At 49.7% G+C, this 22,780-nt stretch overlaps 2 protein-coding genes across 2 annotated transcripts in view; both read right to left on the reverse strand.

Moving 5' to 3' along the window:
* The window catches only part of LOC139603914 (zinc finger protein 154-like), a 273,066-nt gene that overhangs the window by 54,449 nt on the left and 195,837 nt on the right, over positions 1–22,780 (reverse strand). The gene's annotated exons all lie outside the window — the stretch shown is intronic.
* Positions 12,824–22,780, reverse strand: part of LOC139603875 (zinc finger protein 135-like) — a 67,084-nt gene continuing 57,127 nt past the window's right edge. Inside the window, exon 3 of the mRNA XM_071454881.1 lies at positions 12,824–13,364. Within this exon, the coding sequence (XP_071310982.1) occupies positions 12,864–13,364 (501 nt within the window). The 3' untranslated portion in view covers positions 12,824–12,863. The remainder of the gene's footprint in view (positions 13,365–22,780) is intronic.

Below are 22,780 nucleotides of genomic sequence, written 5' to 3' on the forward strand. Positions count from 1 at the left end.
CATCACACCCAGTCCCTCAGAGTGGGCTCAAAGACTTCTCAAGAGCTTCAGAAATACTGAAGTTTCTTGTACTTTAAAGAGATCCCTGTGAGGGACAGCACTGAGAAAGTGTCCCCGGGTTCCAGGGAGAGCAGAACACTGGAGGCACTGATGGCAGCTGGGGACAAACAAGGCAAAGGTGTCTCTGGTGCTGAGCAAACCTGGATTTGTTTCAGGAATGCAAAGGGCCAAGGCCTGAGCCCCAGCCCCTGGCCAGGCAGATCCTGTCCCTCCCTCCTTGCTCAGGGCTCTTCCCGGGATGGGCACTGGCACGTGGGGATGGGCAATGCCAAGGGCAGGAGCGTGGGGCGGCCCCTGCCAGGCTGCTGAGCAGGGACAAGGAGGCAATGAGGCCCCAGGCCTGCAAGGGTCACTTGTCCCCTCCTGGCTCAGGCCCAGGCCCAGCAGCCATGGCCAAAGTGCTGCCCAGGTTGGCTCTGTCAGGGCTGTCTTGCAGTTGCTGCCCATCCCTGTGCCCTGTGCAGCCCAGGCTGTCCCACAGTGTCCCTGCCCTGGCCTCTGTCCCTGCAGGCTCTCGGCATCCCCCGGCTGCCCCACCTGGCTGGGCCCTTCCTTTGCTGACAGCTCTGCCTCCTGCCTGCCCCTGCCTGCCCACACAGAGCCTGGGGCTGCTCCAGGCTCCTGCTGGGGACGTGCTGCACCACAGCCCTGCCCTGACAGGGAAATTCCTTTCTCCTGCAGCCACTCTGGGCCTCCCCAGCTGCCCTTGGCGTTGATTCTTTCTCTCTCTGGCTGTTTTCCACTATGTCAAAAGGATCCACCAGCCCTGAAATCGCTCTTTAAACACTCTCATGGCTCTGCTCCACTGTCCTCAGGCTCCACCCCACTGAGCACAGAGTTCCATTGTCCCTATACAGTGCTCATGTTCCCAAGGCCTCCAAACCCCTCCTTGGGACATCTCTGGGCCCTCTCCAAGGTGTTTCCAAATGAAAACATTCAGCTCAGGGTCTAAAGAAATCACCAGAGGAAAGGGCCAGCCCGACCTGTCTGTCCTTGCTACTTTTGTCTGGGAGCAATCCTTGGATATACAGAATTTGGGAGGCCAAATTCTAATTTTGGCCATGGTCCCTGGACAAGAAGGCTGGTTCTTTTCCATAGGAATGAAGGAACAGAGCCCCAGTGTTTCAGGGGCAGATGAGAGGTGACCACCAGAGGCCACGGCCAGCCAGAGCTGGCAGGTTTTGTTTTGTGAGATACCCTTGCATAGAGGAAATTATTTTAGGGAGAGTACCCGTTTTGGCAATGGGCATCTGAAAAGTCAGACAGCTCTTTTCCATAGCAAGGAAAGCACAGATCCCCAGTGCTCCAGGAGCTGATGAGAGGCAGCCCTTGACATGCCAAGATCAGCCAGAGCTGTCAGGTGGCCCCTGGGAGGCCAAGCCAGCCAGAGCTGTTCCATGTTCCCTGGGTTCCATGGGTCCCACAGTGTCCCAATGGTCCCTTGCTTCCATGGGGCCCTGAGGTGTCATAATGCCCCCTTGGTGACACCAGGCCCTGAAGGTTGGAATGCTCTCCATGGTTCCACCAGGCCCCACAGAGCCACAATGGTCTCTGGGTCCATGAAGCCCCTCTGTGCCACCATGGCCCCTTGGTTCCATGGGCTCCAGTGGTGCCACAATGATCCCCTTGGTTCCCTGGGCTCCAGTGGTGCCACAATGATCCCCTTGGTTCCCTGGGCTCCAGTGGTGCCACAATGATCCCCTTGGTTCCCTGGGCTCCAGTGGGGCCACAATGATCCCCTTGGTTCCATGGGCTCCAGTGGGGCCACAATGATCCCCTTGGTTCCATGAGGTCCCCACAGTGTCCCAGGGATCTCCATGGGAAGGAAAGAACCCAGCCCCACTGTTGCAGGCGCAGCCACCAGAGGCCCAGGCCAGCCAGCCTTGACGGTACTGGCAGATTTTGCCGGGAGCAACCCTTGGATATTGACAATTTCAGAGGTGGAATCCCAGTTTCAGACATGGACACTGGAGGAGAAGGATGGTTCTTTTCCATAGGAAGGAAAGCACAGAACACTGGTGGTGTCTCAGGGGCAGATGAAAGGTGGCCATCAGAGGCCAAGGCCAGCCAGACCTCTCTGTCCTGGCAGCTTTTGTCTGAAAGCAACCCTTGGATATCGGGAATTTGGGAGGTGGAACCCCAATTTCAGCCGTTTCTGCATGGATAAGAAGGACGGTTCTTTTCCATAGGAAGGAAAGCACCCAGCCCCAGTGTTTGGACAGCAGGGGAGAGGCACCCCCAGGAGGCCAAGGGCAGCCAGACCTGTCTGTCCTGGCAGCTTTCACCTGGGAGCAATCCTTGGATGTACAGAGTTTTGGAGGTGGAATCCCAGTTTTGGCCATGGTCAAGATAGGTGTTTTTGCCCATAGGAAAGTAAAGCACAAAGTCCAAGTGTTGAGGAAGAAGATGAGAGGTGGCCACCCTCAGGCCAAGCCAGCCAGCCCTGTCTCTCCTGGCACCTTTTGTCTAGGGGCTTTCCTTGGACATTGGGCATTTTGGAGGTGCAATCTCATTTTTGGCTGTGAGTGCCTGGACAGGAAGAAGAGTTCTTTTTATAAGGAAGGAAAGCACCCAGCCCAGTGTTTCAGAGGCAGATGAGGGCCTGCCCTCAGGAAGCCAAGGCCAGCCAGACTTGTCAGTGCTGGCAGCTTTTGTCTGGGAGCTATCCTTGGATATAAGGAATTCCAGAGGCAGTTGCCCAGTTTTGGCCATGAGTGCCTGGTTGAGATGGAGGGTTTTTTCCCACAAGAAATAAAAGTGACAGTGGAGCCCTGGAAAATGTTAAAAATAGTCTTTGAAAATATTGGGCTTTGTGTTTTCTCAGGTCACTGCACCTGCGTAAGCAGTATGATAAAAGATATAATTGTTAGATGTGGTGATTGTTTCGTAATTAAATAGAATTATTATATAACCATAAGAAGAATCGTGAGAAACTATGTTGGAAATTTAAAGGGGGCTATGTTTAGCTGAAATCTGTGTATACAATAGAACAATATATGTTTAATAATTAACATGAAAGTTATGTAATGATAGAGTATAAAACACATTCACCTCGAATGTGTGGTCGGAATCAGATTTGGGTGGAAAATTCCCCGATTCCCAGAGCTCTTGAATAAAAAGCACCGCATATAATCGCTTCTGTGATTATGTGTTTCTGAATGCTAACATTTTGGCGACCCCGGATGGGACCCTGCGGGTGCTGCTGAGCGAGTTTCGCGACTCGACCGCGCTCCAGCCGGCACCGAGGGATTCTCGGGGAGCTCGATCGGCCGCGACCGCTTCTGCCGCTCGCCACGTCCCCGGGAGAAAGGTAAGGTGCTTTTTACTTTGGTTTGGGTGCCTGCCAATGAGACGCAGCGAAAGCTACGCTTGGTTGGGCTAAAGGAATTCCTGCTGGGACAAGCCCAGGCGCTGTTCCATAAGACAATCGCGAGAGCGTTGCGGGTTCGGCAATTTGTGGTATATTTGGAAGGGAGAAACTTAAAGGGATTTTGGGCGCCAACACCTCTATCCCGCAAAGTTCTCCTTTGGGGTGCTTACTAGCACATTGGAAACAGGGGAATTTTGGGGAAGAATTACGTAAAGCTAAGTTGATTGATTATTGTAATACATGGTGGCCAGAATATGCCTGGGAGAATGGTGAAAAATGGCCAAAATACGGTACTTTGCAATATAACACTATTTCGCAGTTAATGTCGTTTTGTAAACAAGAAGGAAAATGGGATGAGGTTCCGTATGTTGATTTGTTTTTCTATTTACGGGCAAAGCCAGAATGGCAGGATGAATGTGGATTAATGATGGTTAAAACAACTGCAAGCAATAAGTGTGGGGTTTGTGAGGAACGTTGTTTGGAACTTGGCATTGAAAGAAAGCCTGAGTAGGGAAAATTATACAGATATTGATTTACAGGTAGCTCCAATAGGAACAAGAGAACCTAACCCTATCCCACCTGTTCCATCTGTCCCTATCCCACTGCCTGCTCCTACCCCACCTAGTCCTGAACCTGTCTTGTCTAGTACACCCTTCCCTCTTTATTCTCCTCTCCCATCATCACCTGATCCCTCTTCCTCGGAAGAGGAGCAAAACCTAACTGTGGCAGGAAGGAGAGAGAGAGAATCAATGATGGGGTAGCCCCCAGAACCAGGAGTCGGTCTAACCTTGCCCCAGTTATGGATAGAAAAGACATAGGCAGACAAAAACGAACTGTAATTGCCCACTTGCGACAAAGTGTAGGAGTGGAAGGGCCAGTATTTGTAAAAGTGCCTTTCTCTCCTGCAGATTTAGTTATTTGGAAACAATCAGCCAGAATTCATAGAGAAAATCCTGATAAAATGGCATGAGTAGTAAAAATGGTTATAAAAACCTCAAAATCCTGACTCGGATGACATAAAATAATATGTATATTAATACATATATATATATATATATATATAGTATATTAATATATCTAATATATATTTATATTTAGTATATTAATATATCTAATATATTAATATTAGACACTTTGATGGATTCTACTGAGAAAGAGATGGTACTTAAGGCAGACAAAGAAAGGGCAAGAGAGGACATCAGAAATGGACTCGTAACAGGGAATTGAGATGAGAATTTCCCAATTGAGCATCCAAATTGGGACCCTAATTTATTTTGTGATATGGGGAGACTACAGAAATATCAAGAGTGGATCCAAATAGGAGTTCAGAATGCTGTGCCCAAAACTATAAATTGGTCTAAACTATATGAAGTTTGGCAGGAAAAGAAGGAATCTCCCACTGCATTTTTGGAGAGGCTTAAGGAGTAGCAAGAAAATATACAGATCTCCAAATGGACACAGAACAAGCAAAGGTTCAGCTCGCTCTCATATTCTTGGGCCAGTCACAGGACGATATTCGTAGAAAATTGCAAAATTAGAAGGGGAAGAACTAAGGAATTTGGATAAGCTACTTGAGGTAGCCTGGAAGGTATATAACAATCGCGAAAGAGAAGCTAGTAAAAGGCAGCAGCAGAATCTGTTGGCAGTAATACAAGGAAAAGGGAACCCAAATTTCAGGGGATGTAACAGGAATAGTCAAAATAGGAGACCAGTCAGGCAGGGGTTAAACCTAAATCAATGTGCGTATTGCAAGCGGGAGGGGCATTGGAAAAGACAATGTCCAGACTTGAACAACCAGTTTCACCAGGGCAATCAGTGCCAGCAGGTTACCAAGGGGATGGTTTTGGGGGAGTATACCAGCTGACGAAACACAGAGCCAGTAGAACAAGTTAAGGAACCTGTTATAAATATACAATTAGGACATAAAGAAGTCAAATTTCTAATAGATACAGGAGCTACTTACTCGGTATTGAATGATCTGCAAGGACAAATTGGGGACAAGGAAACAACAATAGTCGGCGCTACAGGGAAAGAGGAAAAACGGCCATTCTTGCAACCCCTAGATTTGTGTTTTGGGAACAAAGTTATAACACACGAATTCCTATACGTACCTGAGGGTCCAATTCCGCTTTTAGGGAGAGATTTGCTAGAGAAACTTGATGCGGTAATAACCTTTGAAAATGGGGAGCTTATAATGAAAATACCTGAATCAAAGACGGGACAGATTTTAATGATCAAAGAAAAACCTGTTCCCTCTATCCCTAGGGAGGTAGGAGATGCAGTGATTCCCTCTGTATGGGAGACAGATATACCAGGGAAATCTAAATTGGCACAACCAGTGCATGTAGAGTTAAAAGAAGGGGCGAGGGCTCTACAAGTCAAACACTATTCCATAAAACCAGAAGCATGGCAAGGAATAGTAAAGATTTTTGAGAAATTCTTGAAATACCGAATTTTAGAAGAATGTGAATCAGAATTGAATACACCAATATTTCCAGTAAAGAAGCCAAATGGTGAATATAGATTAGTGCAGGATTTGAGAGCAATAAATAAAATCACAAAGGACATTTATTCATTGGTAACAAATCCTTACACATTGCTAACATCCGTAAAGGAGATATATAAGTAGTTTACTGAAATTTATTTAAAAGATGCCTTTTTCTGCATCCCCCCTTGACAAAGAAAGTAGGAAACTGTTTGCCTGTGAGTGGGAAAACCCAGGGAATGGGAGAAAGACCCAGCTCACCTGCACACGATATAAGAACTCGCCGACCCTATTCCGAAACCAACTGGCAAAGGAGCTGGAGATTTGCACCGAGAGTGGGCAAGTACCATGAGACCAATACCTGTTGTTGCAGTATGTTGATGATATACTAATAGCTACAGAAAAAAAGCAACCTGTATAAAGGTAACCATTGAGATTTTAAATTCACTGGGAATGGGAGGTTATAAAGTATCCAGAGGAAAGGCACAAATTGCCCAACAGACTGTGATCTACCTGGGATGTGAAATTTCACAAGGGCAAATGAAAACTAGGCACTAACCGTATCCAAGCTATTTGTGCTATTCCAGAGCCCCAGAATCTACATGAGCTGCGAGTCTTCCTCGGGATGGCAGGATGGTGTCGCCTGTGGATCATGGACTATGGACTGATTGTGAAACCCCTGTGTGAAGCTCAGAAGATGCAGGCATTCACCTGGGGCAAGCCACAGAAAGAAGCCTTCCTAAAATTAAAGGAAGCACTGACAACTGCTCCAGCATTAGGGTTACCTGATCTGTCTAAAGATTTTCAGCTGTTTGTCCATGAAAGGCTGCGCCTAGCACTAGGAGTCCTGACCCAAGGTCTGGGAAGCTGGAAAAGGCTGGTGGGCTACTTTTCCAAACAACTTGACAGCATAAGTGCCGGGTGGCCTCCATGTCTGCAGGCAGTCGCAGCCACTGTGATGCTGATACAAGAAGCCAGGAAGCTCACGATGGGAAGGCATATAGATGTCAATGTACCACACATGGTAACCTCTGTCTTAGAGCAGAAGGGGGCCATTGGCTATCCCCAAGCAGGATGATGAAATTCCAGGTAGTCCTGACTGAGCAGGGTGATGTCACATTAAAAACAACTAACCTTTTGAATCCAGCTTTGTTCCTGGGTACCACAACTGAAGAAGGCCCATTAGAGCATGACTGTGTGGAGGTAATAGAGTACACCTACTCAGCAAGAGAAGACCTGAAAGACGTCCCACTAGAGCAGCCAGAGTGGGAGCTGTTTACAGATGGGAGCAGCTTCGTGGAAAACGGAACCAGATACGCTGGGTATGCGGTAACAACAGTCAGTACAGCAGTGGAGGCAAAGGCATTACCACCAAATACATCTGCCCAGAAGGCAGAACTGGTTGCCTTAACCAGGGCACTAGAATTAAGTGAAGGGAAAAAGGATAAATATCTGGACTGACTCAAAATATGCTTTTGGAGTGGTGCATGTACACGGAGCACTATGGAAAGAAAGAGGACTATTGTCCTTCTCTGGGTACGCACATTAAACATCAGAATGCAGTCCTGCAATTGATAAAGGCAGTACAAAAACCTGAACAAGTGGCAATCATACACTGCAAAGCACACCAATCAGGAAACTCCAAAATCTGTGAGGGAAATCGAAAGGCAGACTGGAGAGCCCGACAGGTTGCTCAAGAGGTGCAAACAACAATGGCATTGATACCTTTATAGCTTAATGTATCCCAATTCAATTTGCCTCCAGAACCAAAATATTCAGTAGAAGATGAGAGACTGGCACGTTTGCTAAATGCACAAAAGAATTCAGAGGGATGGTATGTGACTGCACAAGGACAGATAGTGGTACCCCCTTGATAATGAGAGAAGTTCTACAAATTAAACATAATGTATGTCACTGGGGAGCAGAGGCATTGGTAAAATTGCTAAAGCAGAGTTTAATTTCGGTATGGATGTTAACAATGGCAAAATCAGTAATGTCAAAGTGTGATATCTGCTTGAAAAACAACCCAGTGGCTGGCGACAGGCACAGCTAGGAAGAATTCGGATAGGAATAGAGCCAGGAGACCATGGGCAGGTAGATTTTGTAGAACTGCCAAGAACTCGAGGATACAAATACCTGTTAGTGGGGGTTGACACATTCTCTGGGTGGCCAGAAGCCCTTCCCTGTCGCACCAACCAAGCAAAGGAAACAGTAAAGTGGTTACTACAGGAGATTATTCCCACGTTCGGGGTGCCCCTAGGGTATCATCAGATAGGGGGCCCCATTTCATAGCTACAGTAGTAAGAGAGGTAAGTAGATTGCTGGGGATAACTTGGGACCTCCACACACCATGGAGACCCCAGTCAAGTGGACAGGTAGAGAGGATGAATCAGACACTAAGGAGGCAAATCAGTAAAATATGCCAAGGAGCCAAATTGCAGTGGCCCCAGGCTTTGCCAATAGCACTGTTGAGGATTCGGATAAAGCCTAGGAGTGGGATGTCAGTCAGCCCTTATGAGATATTGCATGGGAAACCATATGAATCTCCTGAGCCTAACCCTAATGTGCACGTCACAGGAAAGCAGGAAGTGTATAATTATGTTCTGTCTCTCGGGAAAACTTTAGCTCGGCTCCGGAGCATCCTCGTGTGGAATAGACCGCTGACTCTCGAGAACCCAGTTCATAAGATACATCCAGGAGACGAGGTGTACATCAAGAACTGGAACGAAGAACCGCTGAAAGAAAAGTGGAGAGGGCCCCACCAGGTACTGCTGACCACCTTTACAGCAGCCAAAGTAGCCGGTGTGGACCCCTGGATTCACTACACCCGAGTGAAGAAAATCCATCCTGGATCACGGCCTGTGTAAACTGTGGAACCAACAAGGCTGCAGATAAGATGTGTTTAATCACTTTGAGAAAGCTATCAGTAATTGTGCCAATGTTATGGTCATTAATGTCTTTGGGATGTGGAATGCAAAAAGATCAACTAACCACTCTTCATTCTAGAATGAAGAGAGAGGTACAAACAGAAACACAGGGGATAAAGGTTTCTAATGCAGTTTGGGCTGAGAATGTAATGATTGGATAAGTCAAAGACTTTGCCAAATGCAAAACACCTGTAGAATAACTGCCTGTCTGCCAATACCAAAGGCAGCAGGAGACCCAGTAAATTGAGGAATCATAACATCAAAATTACCTGAAATACAAAAGAACAAAACAATTGCATGTAAACAGGTTCCCGAATCGAGGCAAGTAATCAAGGAAACTTGGGAGAAAATAGGAACATGGATGAGACCCATGGGCCAGAAAGACTGTATTCTAAGTGATGGCACACTAGGAACCCCTATGGGAGAATCAGGAGGCATCACACAATGGCAATGCTATTTGCCACACTATAAAAAGATTACAGAAAATGTTACAGAAACCACTCTGGTATGGAAGTGTGAGGCCAAGGATCAGAAAGATCAGACAGAGCCTTGGGACAGTGCGTGGTCTGTGAGTATCCTTCAAAGATTCCAATGTATGGCAAACACCCCTTGGTGCATTAAGTGGGAAGGCTCTGAGAATGAAACAGATCCAGCAGTAACAAACACTGCCACCAGCAGCAGAACGAGGGCAGACAAAGTAAGTTGGTGGGCATGTAATAAAACTTATGACTGCACTTCTGATGATGCAGAGATAAAGCAGATGCCACCTCTGGCAATAGCCCTAAACACTGGCTGTGCTTGCAGAGGGATCAAACATAAACAAGGCAGAGTGAATTATAAAGCAGCTGTAGGATGTACCAGGAGTACAGTCCGAGGTCCAGGACAATTTGTATGGGCAGCAAGCGATGGCACCTGGACAACACATCTGCCTGTAGATGGGAAAGTAAAGGAAATTACTTTAGGCCTCCCAACCTCATGTCCAATTTGGAAAAAGTCCCCATTTAACGGAAAACATGAACTTGTGCAGATAAGAGCAAGACGAGAAGTTCTAGACAATGAAAATCCAGATGACACTTGGCAAGAACCCTCTGGTGGAGTGAAATTTGGGTGGGCCCGAGAGTCTTTGCTTGGTCCTACAGCAAACTATCAGAGTAGAAGATGCTGTACAAACTTACAGGTCAGGTAGATAGACTGGCAAGAGTCACCCGGGAAGGATTTAAAGAATTAAGCCAGCACAAAAATGACTTTACAAAATCGATTAGCCTTAGATTTGTTACTCCTGAAAGAGCATGGAGTATGTGGATTTTTAAAGGGACGGGTTGGTCATTGCTGCGTTCACATCCCAAATGTAACTGCAGATGTAGAATATGACATCAATCAGTTGAAACAAAGAGAGCATGAAGCACAAGAAGAGCAAAAGGATTTGACTACGACCTGGCTAGGCAAAATCTTTAAAGGGCTAGGGTGGAATGTGAGTTCATGGATTAAATCTATCATTGAGAGTGTGATAATCTTACTAATTGTATTCTTAGCAATTTGGTTAGTTCACAGCATCTTAAAAGGAGAGATACAGAAGAAAACGTCCTGGAACCAGAAGATAATAAAGGCACTGACACGAGATCCACGCCCACCATCTTCTGGTTCTCCAGTTCGTGACAGCATCCACGACAACGTTTACATCAACCATGGACTTGAAGAACGTCAAGAATAAATTGAGAAATAAAGGACTGTATCAAGTGAAAACATTTACACCTATAGAGAAGTGAAAATGCTTTCAAAGGGGGGAGAATGATAGTGGGGCCCTGGAAAAATGTCAAAAATAGACTCTGAAAATGTTAGGCTTTGTGCTTGCCAGATCATGTGAAATCGCACCTGCGTAAGCAGAACATGATAAATGATATAATTGTTAGATGTGATGATTGTTTAGTAATTAAATATAATTATTGTTTAATCATAAGAAGAATCATGAGAAACTATGTTAGAAGTTTGAGGGGGGCCACAAGGAGCCCATGCTTGGCTGAAATCTATGTATACAATAGAACAATATAAGTTTAGTCATTAACATGAAAGTTATATAAGGATAGAATATAAAAACACGTTCATCCCGAACCCATGTCGGAGTCAGATTTGGGTTGGTACCCCTGACACCCAGAGCTCTTCAATAAAAGCACCTGCATATAATCATTCTGGTGATTATGTGTTTCTGAACGCTAATATACCCAGTAAAGTGTTAAACCCTTCCCAGCTGCTGTGCATGAGGCTCTATGAATATGCACCAGGCTGATGTAAGGGGAAAGGTATTTCAGGGGATCCCTGAAGGTAACAGGGTGCTCCTGGCTGAGTGCCAAGATGCACCCAGTTTACATCTTCCAAGAACTGTTTAGCATGGCTCTGCCCTGGATCTGCCTTTTTAGAGCATGCAGATTCCTTGGCTGTGGTTTTAGTCCATTCTCTTTATCACCTCCAGTTTTTGGGCCTTGGTGCACTCTGCCTTCAGACAGGGAGTGCTGATAGTTGGCAGATCTGTACAGGTGTCCTCACCCAGTGTGCATTGGATGTTATCCCATCCAAGCAGGCAGTTTAACACAAGCAGCTATTTCACTGAGCCTAATTAACAACAGAAATAAAAACTATAGAACAAAGTTACTTTAAAAAACAGTCCCAGCCCATATTTGATCCCAGTCTGTGTGGTCCTGATCCATATGGTCCCAGAAACCCGGGATCCCAGTCCATACAGTCCCAGTCCATATTTGATCCCACTTCAGGCTATCCTGGTCTGGAGGGTTCTGATCCACACGATACCCATCCATGTGATCCCAGTCCAGGTGATCCCAGTCCATCTTTGATCCCAGCCCATATTTGATCCCAGCCCATCTTTGATCCCAGTCTGTGGGGTCCTGCACACACTCCCAGGGTCTGGAATTCCAGTTCCCAGCCAGGAAAAAATGTTCCTGCCCTTGAACTTCCTTCCTATCCCCTCAACAAAATGCAATAAAACTATAAACAAAGAAATAATAATTGAAATTAAATAAATTATAATAAAAATAAAATATAAAAATCTCAACTCTTCTTTACAATGATTCAACTCCAACAATGATTCAACTCAAACCAACAATAACTATTACTATAATATTACCAATGCATATAAATAAAGAAATTATATATCAGGAAATACCTGTTGAAAATTTTAACTCGATGACTAATGTACTTTAGATAAAATTATCTAAAGAAACTACCATGCAATCTAACACATCTTAGTTAAACAATTCATATTACAAATATACTAAACACAAAACCAAACACCACTATAATTTCTCAGACATTTCAACCAAACAATTAAACTTTAATAACATCCTTAAGTACACTTGAAAAATTAAAATTATTTTTAAAACATTAATTGTGTGCAGGTGGTTTTATTTTGATATTGGTTTTTGGATTGTTTGGGTTAGATGATTTAAAAAATGGGAATTTTATAGGAATTGAATCAGCTGAGAAGGTGGCACTCGGCAAACAGAACTGACTGAAAATGAACAGGACAGAAATCAGTAACTCTGAAAGTTTTATTTGCTATCAAATACATCCCACACACCCAGCCCCACACAATCCCCATCCCACTGCTCCAAATTGGGATCCCACTTCTCCCAATCTCCTTCCAATTCCATCTCAACTTGACAGCTGTGGAATGGAGTGAGTTTGGCATGGGATTGAGTTTTTTGAGGAAGGAACAAGCAATCTGAGGTGGAATTGAGCCCTTTGGGGTTAAAATTCAGTTATTTTCAGTGGAATTTGAGTGGTTTTGAGGTGACTGTTCCATCCCAATGGACTTTTGGAGGACAGAGAGATGGAGAAGAGAAAAAAATTCAGGCCAAACCAAAGGAGAAGCAGCCAGGCGTGTCCCCAACATGGATCACGGGGACTGTGAGTGACCAGGGCTGTGCCCAAAGTGCCTCCTCCAGTGGGGGATGGAGCTGAAGCAGCGCACGAAGCTCTTCCCGCACTCGGGGCACTCGCAGGGCTTCCCTTACCGGTGCCTCCGTTGGTGTTGGGTCAAGTGAGAGCTCCTGGAGAAGCTCTTCCCACACTGGGGACACTCGTAGGGCCTCTCCCCTGTGTGGATGCGCCGGTGCCTGACGAGGTGGGAGTTGCGCTGGAATCCCTTCCTGCAGTCTGGGCATTGGAATGGCCTCTCCTCTGTGTGAATCCAATAGTGCCGGAGGAGATGGGAGCTGGTCTGAAACCTCTTCCTGCATTTATCACACTCGTAGGGCCTCTCCCCTGTGTGGATGCGCCGATGGGTGACGAGGTCGGAGTTGTTCTTGAATCCCTTCCCACAGTCGGGGCATTGGAAGGGCCTCTCCTCTGTGTGACTCTGATAGTGCAGGAGGTGATTGGAGCTGGTCTGAAACCTCTTCCCACACTTGGAGCACTCATAGGGTCTCTCCCCAGTGTGGCTCCTCTGGTGCCTGATCAGCTCGGAGTTCCTCCTGAAGCTCTTCCCACACTCCACGCATGTGTGGGGCTTCTCCCCATCCTGGAGCTGCTCATGGAGCACCAGCTCCGAGCTCTGGCTCCATCTCCGGCCGCCTTCCCGGCCCAGGCTGCCTCTTTCCCCCTCACATCCCCCCCATCTGCGTTTGCAGCCCCTCCTCGTGCGGCAGCTCCGGGCCTTTTCCTCCCCGTTGGCTTCCTGCGCCGTGGAGCCACTCAAAACGGCCTCTGCCACCAGGTTCTGCCGCGGGCATTTGTCCTCCCTGCTCTCCATGCTCAGCTCCTGCTCTGGGCGAGGAAGGACAAGGACAGCATGGGATTTGCCTCCGTGCCACAGGCAAGGGCAACGAGATCCCCCCAGGCTGTCTGTGGGGACGCACTGCCCCCTCTTGGCTCTCCCCATTTCGGGATGCCGGGGCTCTTTGGGCTCCCGGGCTCCCTTCTCCCCTCATTCTCTGCCCTGGGCTGCAGCGGCTCCAAGGAGTCCCCCCTGCCCCTCTCCAGGCTCTTGAGGCTCCCGCCAATGGCGGCGCTCCCCCCTCTCTGGCCTCCCCACTTTGGCCTCCTGGGGCACACAGGGCTCTGCTCCTCCAGGCTGCCTCTGCCGGCAGCCACCACCGCCACCCCCCGATGTCCCCCCGAGGGGCCTTTTCCGCTCAGCCTTGGACTTCTTCATTCTCCAAACATCCCCCCAAAAACCCAACCCAGGGACCCCCCGGGATATCCGGGCCGGGCTCCCCCTCCCCGCTCACCTGCGCCATGGGAGGGGGGGGCGATGATCCCACAGGTGGGGGCTGCGAATTCAGGCAGAGATCGAGACCGCGTGGTTCCCTCAGCTCAGCCTTGATCCGTCCTTGTCCCTCCTCTTCCTCTTCCTCCCGCTCTTCTGCTGTCTTATCTCCCCCTTCTACTTCTCCTCCATCCCTCCTCCCTCTTCTCCTCCCCCCTAACCCCGCCTCCTTCACTGCTCTTTCTCCTCCCCCTCCTCCTCTTCCATCCCCCCTCCTCCTCCCCTGTCTAATCACCACCTCCATCTCCTCTTCCATCCCGCCCCTTCCATCCCATCTTCTCCTCCTCCCCCCTTACCCCGCCTCCTCCTCCCCCTCCATCCCTGCCCTTCCCTCCCTCCTCCTCCTCCCCCAGCAGCAGCCACACCCTCGGTGCCCCGTTCCCGCAGCCCTCGCAGCCCGCGGCAGCAGCGGCCATGGAGCCGGGCCAGGTCGGCATGGGCAGCGCGGGGCTCTCGGCTGCTCCCAGCCGCTGCGGGCGGGGGGAACCCGGCCCGGGCCAAAGGAGAGGCAAACTGGGCAAACTGGGGGCTGCACATCCAAACTGGGCCTTGCTGGGGACCCTGCCTGGCCACTGCCAGCCCTTGGGGCTCCTCTCGGCACATCCGCCAGGGGGGAACGCACACAGGCCTGGGGGATCCCAGCAGTGGCAGCACTGCCAGGGACTGGGCTGCACTGGGATCGGACTGGGAGCAACTGGGGCTGTACTGGCTTTGTACTGACATCAGACTGGGATCATACTGGGATTATACTGCCGTACCAGGGCAGATTGTGATCACACTGATGGAGAGTGGAATCATACTGGGAGTGAGCAGGAGTCTGCAGGAGGCAATTGAGAGCCTGTTAGGGGCAAATGGGATATACTGGGAGTGACTGCGATTATGCTGAGGGTTACTGGGAGTAGCTGTGAGCAACTGGGATCATGGTAGGAGCAACTGGGAGGAACTGGGTGATTGGAAACTGTGGCGCTTATACTGGGGTGAACTGGGATCATGCTGGAGCTGACTGGGATCATTCTGGCAGTGAGTGCCACTACACTGAGGCTGACTGGGAGTGCTTGGGAGCAAATGGGATCATACTGGAAGGAACTGCAAAGATGCTGGAGGGAACTGGGCTACACTGGGGGATACTGGGAGTGACTGGAACAAAAGTGAAGGTGAAAGAGAGAAACTGGAACCATGTAGAGCAAAACTGGTTCATACTGGCAGGGACTGGGAGCACACTGGGGCCATATTTGGATCATACTGGGAGGGACTGGACTAATACTGGGAGGATCTGAGAGGGACTGGGAGCACACCCTGCACATCATCCCCCAGACTGGGCCTGACTGGGAGCAACTGGGAGCACGCTGGCAGCAAATGGCATCATACTGGGACTGACTGGGCTGATCTAGGGAGCAACTGGAACCACGCTGGAGGCAGCTGGGACCATACTGGGAGAGACTGGAAGCAACTGGGATTATACTGGGAGCACACTGGGAGGGCTGGCATGTGACTGGGATCAAACTGGAGCTTACTGAAACATACTGGGATTGTCTGTAACCATCCTGGGGGCACTGGAACCACACTGGGAACAGCTGGGATCATGCTGGGAGCAACTGGGACGATGCTGGGGGAAACTGAATCTGCCCTGGAGGCAACTGGGCACGACTGGGACCCTGCTGGGAGGGACTGGGACTATTCTTGGGGCAACTGGGATCATCATGGGAGGAACTGGGAACATCTGGAATTATGCTGGGAGCAACTGGGATCACAATGGGATCCCAGTGAGAGCAGCTGAGGCCATGCTGGGTTACACTGGGATCTCATTGAGAGCAACTGGAATCACACTGGGATTGACTGGGAGTGGCTGGTTTTGTGGATTTGGGGGGTTTGGATTTTGGGGGATTTTCTTGGCATTTTGAGGGGGAGTTTTTCTGGGGGTGGTTGGGGGTTTATTGAAATTTCTTGTGTCTCTTTTTGAATTTTTGGGGTTTTACTGGGATTTTGTTGGGATTTTTTGGGATTCTCAGAAATTCCTGGGGTTTTATTGAGATTTTTAGGAGATTTTGGGGCATTTTATTGGAATTGTGGTGGCATTCAGAGGGATTAATTGGGGATTTGGGATTTTTGGTGGGATTTGGGGGGCTTTGGGTGTTGCCAGGATTTCTTTGGATCTTGGGGAAGATTTTTTGTGATTTTTTCTGATTTTGGGGACATCTTTGAGGGATTTGCCGAGTTTAATTTGGATTTTTGGGGTTTTTGGAATTCCAAAGGATTTTGTGGGCTTTTATTTGGATTCTAGAGTGTTCTAATGGGATTTTGAGAGATTTAATTGGGATTTTGTGGGTTTTATTGGGGCTTTCACAGCTTTTAAGGAGATTTTGGTGCTTTTCTGCCCTTCCCCACACCCAGGGAATGCCCCAAAGCCCCCCTAAAATTCCACTAAAACTTCACAAAATCCTCAAAAATTACAAGAAAACCCTCCAAAACCCCTAAGAATCTCCAAACATCCCAGTGGAACTCACCAAAATTTAAAAAAACTCACAGAATTTCCAATAAATTTCCCCCCAAAAAACTCCCACAACCCCAACAAAACACCAAAAATCCAAAACCCCCCAAATCAACAAAATCCCCCAAAATCACATTGCCATCACAAAACCCAATAATTCTCCCCAAAAACCCCAATAATTCCCCCCAAAGTCCCAAGAAAATCTCCCAAAGAAGCCACCCCCAAATCCCCAAAAACCCTCTCAGAACCCCAAAGTCCCCAAAATCCCCCCAGACTCAGTGGGGCCGTCCTGGATCAGGGGGCACCGGCCGGTGGAACAGGAGCCACTTCAGGGGGCCCGGCGAGCTTTTTGGGGAGGGGGCACCATGGGAGACCCCCCAAAAACCGGGGGGGGGGGGGGGGGGAACCCCTGCTGTGCCCCCTCCCCCCGAAACCCCCAGACCCCGGTTCAGGGTGGGCCTGGGAGCCCCCGGGACCCCCAAATCTCCCCCAGGACCCCTCCAGGAACGCCCAACCCCGCAGAGCTCCCCCAGTGTTGGCCCAGAACCTCTCTGGACCCCCAAACCCTCCCCAGGACCCCCAAAACCTCCCCAGAACCCTCAACCCCCCCCAGTTCTCCCCAGAATTCACCCCAGACCCACCTGAGACGCCCCCAAATCCATCAAACTGCCCCAAATCCCCCTCAGACGCCTCAATCCCCCCAAACCTCATGAAATCGCCTCAGACTCCTCGAAATTCCCCAGACCCACCTCAGAACGGCCCAGATCCTCTCGCAATCCCCCAAAATCCCCTCAGACTCTCCCAATTCCTCTCAGTTCCCCCTAAACCCACCTGAGAACGCTCCAGACGCTCTCAAGCTCCCCCCAAAGCTCCCTAAAGCCCCCTCAGACCCCCTCATTCCCCCCAAACCCACCGTACACCCTCGTGTTTCCTGTCGATGCCCCTAAAAATACCCAATTTCCCCTGAGACCCGCCCCAAACCCCCCCAGTTTGCCCCCGGCCCCACCTCAGCTCCGCTCTCCCTCACAATCTCGCGCCTCCACCGCGTGTGCGGGCTCTCAGCTATGACGGCGCGCCCCGCCCCGAACCAACCAATCAGAGTGCTGCACATCCCTGAACTAACCAATCACGGCGCGGCTCCCCTCAGCAAGGCCCGCCTCCCCCTCGCCGTCCCAGCCAATCAGAGGTGAGCCAGAAGCGGCGCCCCCTTCCCCGCCGCCGCCGGGACCCCCCGGGCTCGGGACAGGAGCGGGAGGGGCCTGAGAGGGGATCGGGGGGGGCGGGGGAGGGTCCGGGGGGTCTGGGGGGGCTTTGGGGAGGGGTCCGGGGGTTTGGGGGGGTCTGGGGAGGGGTCCTGGGGCACTGTGGGGGGACCTGGGGGGTGCGGATGGGTCCTAAGAGGGGTCTCGGGAGGGGTCGCGAGATATGAGACACTCATGCCACAGTGTAAGCTGTAAGCTGTAAGCGAAAGGAATTGTAAGAGCTGTTTTGGTTATTTCAGAGAAAGTTTAAAAGGGAGAAGCTGCTGTGTGATGTTATGATCGATTTTTGGTGCCAGAGTCCAAGGAGTTTAGGGCTGGAAATCCCAGCCCCACTGGATCCAAATGAGGAAATCACCTGGCCCTGTCCAACCAAGGTGTCACGTTGGTGAAATTAAAAGGCAAAACACGGTCCATAAGACAGAAAGGAAAGTGGTAGTGCCTCAAGAAAACCTCTTAAGCCAGTCTGGCTGCACTTTTTATTCAAGAGAAAAGCAAAGTTCAGGAGAAAATGAAAAGTGTTTTGCATGGCTGATCAAAGACATCTGGAAGATTTAGAAGAAAGCCCAGCAAGCTGCTGCAATTGATAAAAAAAGATTAGTGCAGAGCAATTTTCTTGGAGATTGCCAGGAAAGAGCAGAATAGCAGAGAGCAGAGAAAGGGATCCACCCTGAGGTGTCTTGTCCATATCCATGACTGACTCCAACAAATCCAAGAATATCCTGAGCTGGAAGGGACTCACAGGGATCATGAGTCTGACTCATGGCCCTGCGCAGGACATCCCACCACAGGTCTGGGAGCCTTGTCCAAACATTCCTTGAATTCACAGGGGCTGGGACCATTCCCTGGGGAGTCTGTTCCAGTGTCCAGCACCCTCTGGTCCAAATCTGATGAAAACTGCACCAGGACAGAGTCCAAACCCAAAGACTAAGGAAAGTCAGGAGACCCCTTGGTCTGAATGCACTGAATGTCCCAGCACCAGACCCATGATTCAGAATGGGCAGTCATCAATGCAAGATTAACTAATTGTGGGAGTCAGAAGTAAGTTGAAGTGATATAAATTGAGGTTTTTGGCCTCACTGAAAGGTGCAATGGCCACAAGCTTTCAACGGAGGACTCACAGGAAGAAATGTTAGATTTCCTAAAAGGCCAGTTGAGGTTTTGGAGGATGGAGCCCACCAAGACCTCCAGAAGTAGGAGAGAGGCTGAAAGGATGAAGTCAGCAGGGACAGAAATGGGAGAAAAGCCACACTTGCCAAGGAAATTCCAGAAGCAGTGATGGCAACAGCAGCACTGGCTCCAGCTTCCTCAGCTTCTTCTTTAAGGTGGGAACGGAGGAAAAGGGGGGGAAGATGTTCTTAGAAGGGAAGGCTTGGCACTGATGGGGCTGTGGACTCCTCGCCTGAAACTCCCTGAAACTGTGACACTGGCTCAAACCACGGCATTTTTTAAAAGCTAATTTTCTTGAGAGCAAAATTTTGAGTCTTGAAAGTGATCTCAGGCTTCACACCTTATCTGAGAAAAGTTTTTAAACAAACACTGAAATTCTCAGTGACATGGCTCCAAGAACGGAGATACAAGGGTAGGCATTGAGAACTCCTTGATTCCCCTGGATCCTAATGCATCTTAGGATCAGCTTAATAAAGGAGGAATGGATTTAGGTGCTGTCTCAAGTCCAACATTCATTAATATTTGTGGGTGTGGATGTTGTGGCTGCCCCATCCCTGGAAATGTTCCATGCCAGGCTGGATGGGCTTGGAGCAATCTGGGATGCTGGAAGGTGTCCTGTGGCAGGGGGTGGGACTGGATGAGCTTTAAGATCCTTTCCAGCCTGAACCATTTGGGGATTCTGTGATTCCATGAACACGTCCACACCCAGCCTGACTCCAAACGTGTCAAGCAGGGACGGGGGGTTGGCAGTCCCCAGACAACAGTGGGCAGGAGGAGAAGAAGCTGGCATGGATTAACTGAGCTGCTCTCCACAGAAAGAGCAGCAAGGGGGATTCTCAGCCAGGACCAGCCCCAGAGGGACCCGGGCTCCTCCCTGGATGTGAGGGGGAATGCAAACAAGAGGCGTCACACATTCCTCTGTGCATCCCTCACCTGCAGCTGGCCTGAGGAGGTGGCCAGCTCACGGCCAAAGGGAAGGGTGTGTTTGTGCAGCATCCCGGCTTCCATGTGGGCCAAAGCAGAGCCAAACTCCCGTTTGATTAATGAGCCCTTGGATCCAGCTCCCTGCCTCCCTCCGCGTGCAAGGAGCACGATCCCAGCAGCACGCACTGCTGGCCTTCAAGGGCTGGCTGGGGCAGCTCCTGATAGCGCTGTTTATTCAGCTTCCCCAAGGAAACAGTGTGGATTTTATTAAATGATCCCATCAGTGTTTCTCCATGCTGTCAGTGCAGACTCCAAAGGATGATTCCTGTTGGCTCGTAGGTCTTTGTCCGCGCACCGAGAGCGGCAGCCAAGGACAAAGCGTTGCGGGACGGGGCGGGGGGAGCCCTGCTGCTCCGGCTGCGCGGCCCTGCCGGGCTCTGAGCCCCCCGTGCCACATGCCAGGCCACAAAGGGGACAGCTGGCCCGCCAAGGACAGTGACACGAGGCACAGGGACACCTGGGGCTGCCCTTGGTGCTGTCACACTCCCGCATGGATGGCTTCAAGGGAGAGAGGCACAGCCCATGGAGACCCAGCCACAGGCAAGGTTTTTATGCTATTTGAAGTGGCACGGATCCTTTTATCCCAGAAAAATGGCACCTGTTTGTCACCTGCTGGTTCTTAGCCCTAAGAATTACATTGATAATGCCAGGCCAGTTTTCTGCCTATTTTTGCCATTTTTCCACCCCATCATTCCCTGATTTTATTCCCCAAACCAATTTTGCCTGTTTTGTATGCACGCTGGTTTTCACCTCAGGAGCGAAGCAAATAATCCACTCAGTGAAGAAAACACAGCTATGAAGTGGAGGACTGTCCCCTTTGGGACACAAAAGCCACAGCCACCCACACTTGGACAAAGCAAGCTGTGGCAATGCCAGGAGTGACTGTGCAGTCAGTATGGATGGAGCCAGGAGTACATTCCCCAGGGAATCCTTCACATGGGCTTGGAGAGGTGTCCAAAATGCAAAGCCCATGCTTTTCAGAGTACTCCCCTGTGTTGCTCTGAGTTTGTGCTGAGGTTGTGGGAATGAGCCAATCCTGAGATGTATCTTCCCATACTGAAAAAAATCCAAGGTTTTTGCTGGCAGGCACCACCTTTGTGTGTGTGTGTGTGTGTCCAAGGGCTTTGCTCTCAAAGCTCACCCTGAAGATCCACCAGATGCCTTGGTCACTTGCTCTCTCTGCCAAATGAGCAGAGGGCTCATGCTCTGGGTGAGGGGGGTCACAAAAACACATCCAGCAACTCCATGGCCCTGTGAGCTGCTGAAAAATCAGACAAGGAGCTCTGGAGCTGCTTTTCATGCACATGGGATGGCTGAGTGAGCCTGCTCCTCACCCTCCTGTTTAAACACAACCTCTGCCCTCAGCTGCAGCGAGAGTGTTTCACCCTGTGCGAGGCTCCCAGGGAAGATCTTCCTCTTTGGGAAACTGCAGTTGGAGTGGATGTTTTGAAGAGGCTCAAACCTCCTCTCTCTCACCCATGGAAGGTCACTGTGATCACTGTAAAACAGAGCTTTCGAGTTATTGGAGCCTAGCCTGTGACTTCCCCACTGTTTTTGTCAGCACCTGCACACCCCAAATGTTTCTATGCCTAAAACAGCACTACTGAGAGCTCAGAGTGATGTTGTAGAGAGGATCTGGGGGGAGCCTGTGCAGGATAGCAAAAGTGCAGCTCAGTTTCTGGCATATTTTTGGTTAAAAATCATCACATGCTGAAAGCAAAAGTCAGAATTGAACCAAACAAAAATGCATTTATCATCCACAAGTCTAAGATCCTGCCGAATCAAGAAGCTTTCCTTGCCCAGCTTTGGAAAGATCACTTCTCTGGCCTAAACCCTACTTATGCTTCTTGTTTCTTCTTTATTTCCTAATTTTTTTTTTTTAATTCTTCTTAGGTCTTCAGTTTATTAAGCCATCGTCTAGCCTTCCATTGCACTGCAACAAACCTTGGACCAAGCTCCAGGAGCTTGTGGCAATGGCCAGAGCAGCTCTGCAGGGACTGGCTCACAAGGGCTGGGGCAGGGTGACAGTGTGTCCCCTTGCAGAGGACAGGCACCAGCACACAGCTGCTCTCCTTCCCTCCGTGCTGGCCACTCAGTGGGTGAAGTGTTTCTTCTTCTGGCTGCAGAGAATGAGGCTCCAAAATCTGGCAGCAGTAACAAGGAAATGGAACAGCCTTGCCTTTCTTCAGGGTGAGGGCTGCTGTGTCTGGATTTCAGCAGCTCTCAAAAGACCACCAAGCCAGCCCCTTTCCTGCCACTCCAGTGGGAAAGGGTGGCATGAAAGCCCAAGTCTCAGGTGTCCGCATGGACATGCCTAAGCAGAGACAAATCACAGAATCCCAGAATGGTTTGGGTGGGAAGGGACACTAAAGATCATTCATTCCAATGCCTTCCACTATCCTATTGCTCCAAGCTCCTTCCAGCCTGGCCTTGGACACTCCCAGGGATCCGGGGCAGCCACAGCTTCTCTGGGCAGCCTCTTCCAAGAGCTGCATCCAAAAAAGTCACAGAGGCGCCTGCGTGCACTTTGCAGGTGAATCCCTCACTGGGGCAAGGAGATGAGCTCAAGCTCTGAGTCTTGCAGGGAAATGTTTCCCCTAAGCCAGCATAAAGACTGACTATGTTACTACAGGCTGGAGAAACCCCTGAAATAGTGACATACAGCTGAAGGGAAGAATATATTGGGAAGGGAATCATCCGGCCGGCTGGGAAACGCAGGGCTCTGAAAGGGGATGGGGCGGCACAGGAAGAACATTCCT

Source organism: Agelaius tricolor, unplaced genomic scaffold, assembly GCF_023055355.1.
Source record: "Agelaius tricolor isolate 1412-34295 unplaced genomic scaffold, bAgeTri1.0.p SCAF_42, whole genome shotgun sequence".
In the NCBI taxonomy this organism is placed as follows: Eukaryota; Metazoa; Chordata; class Aves; order Passeriformes; family Icteridae; genus Agelaius; species Agelaius tricolor.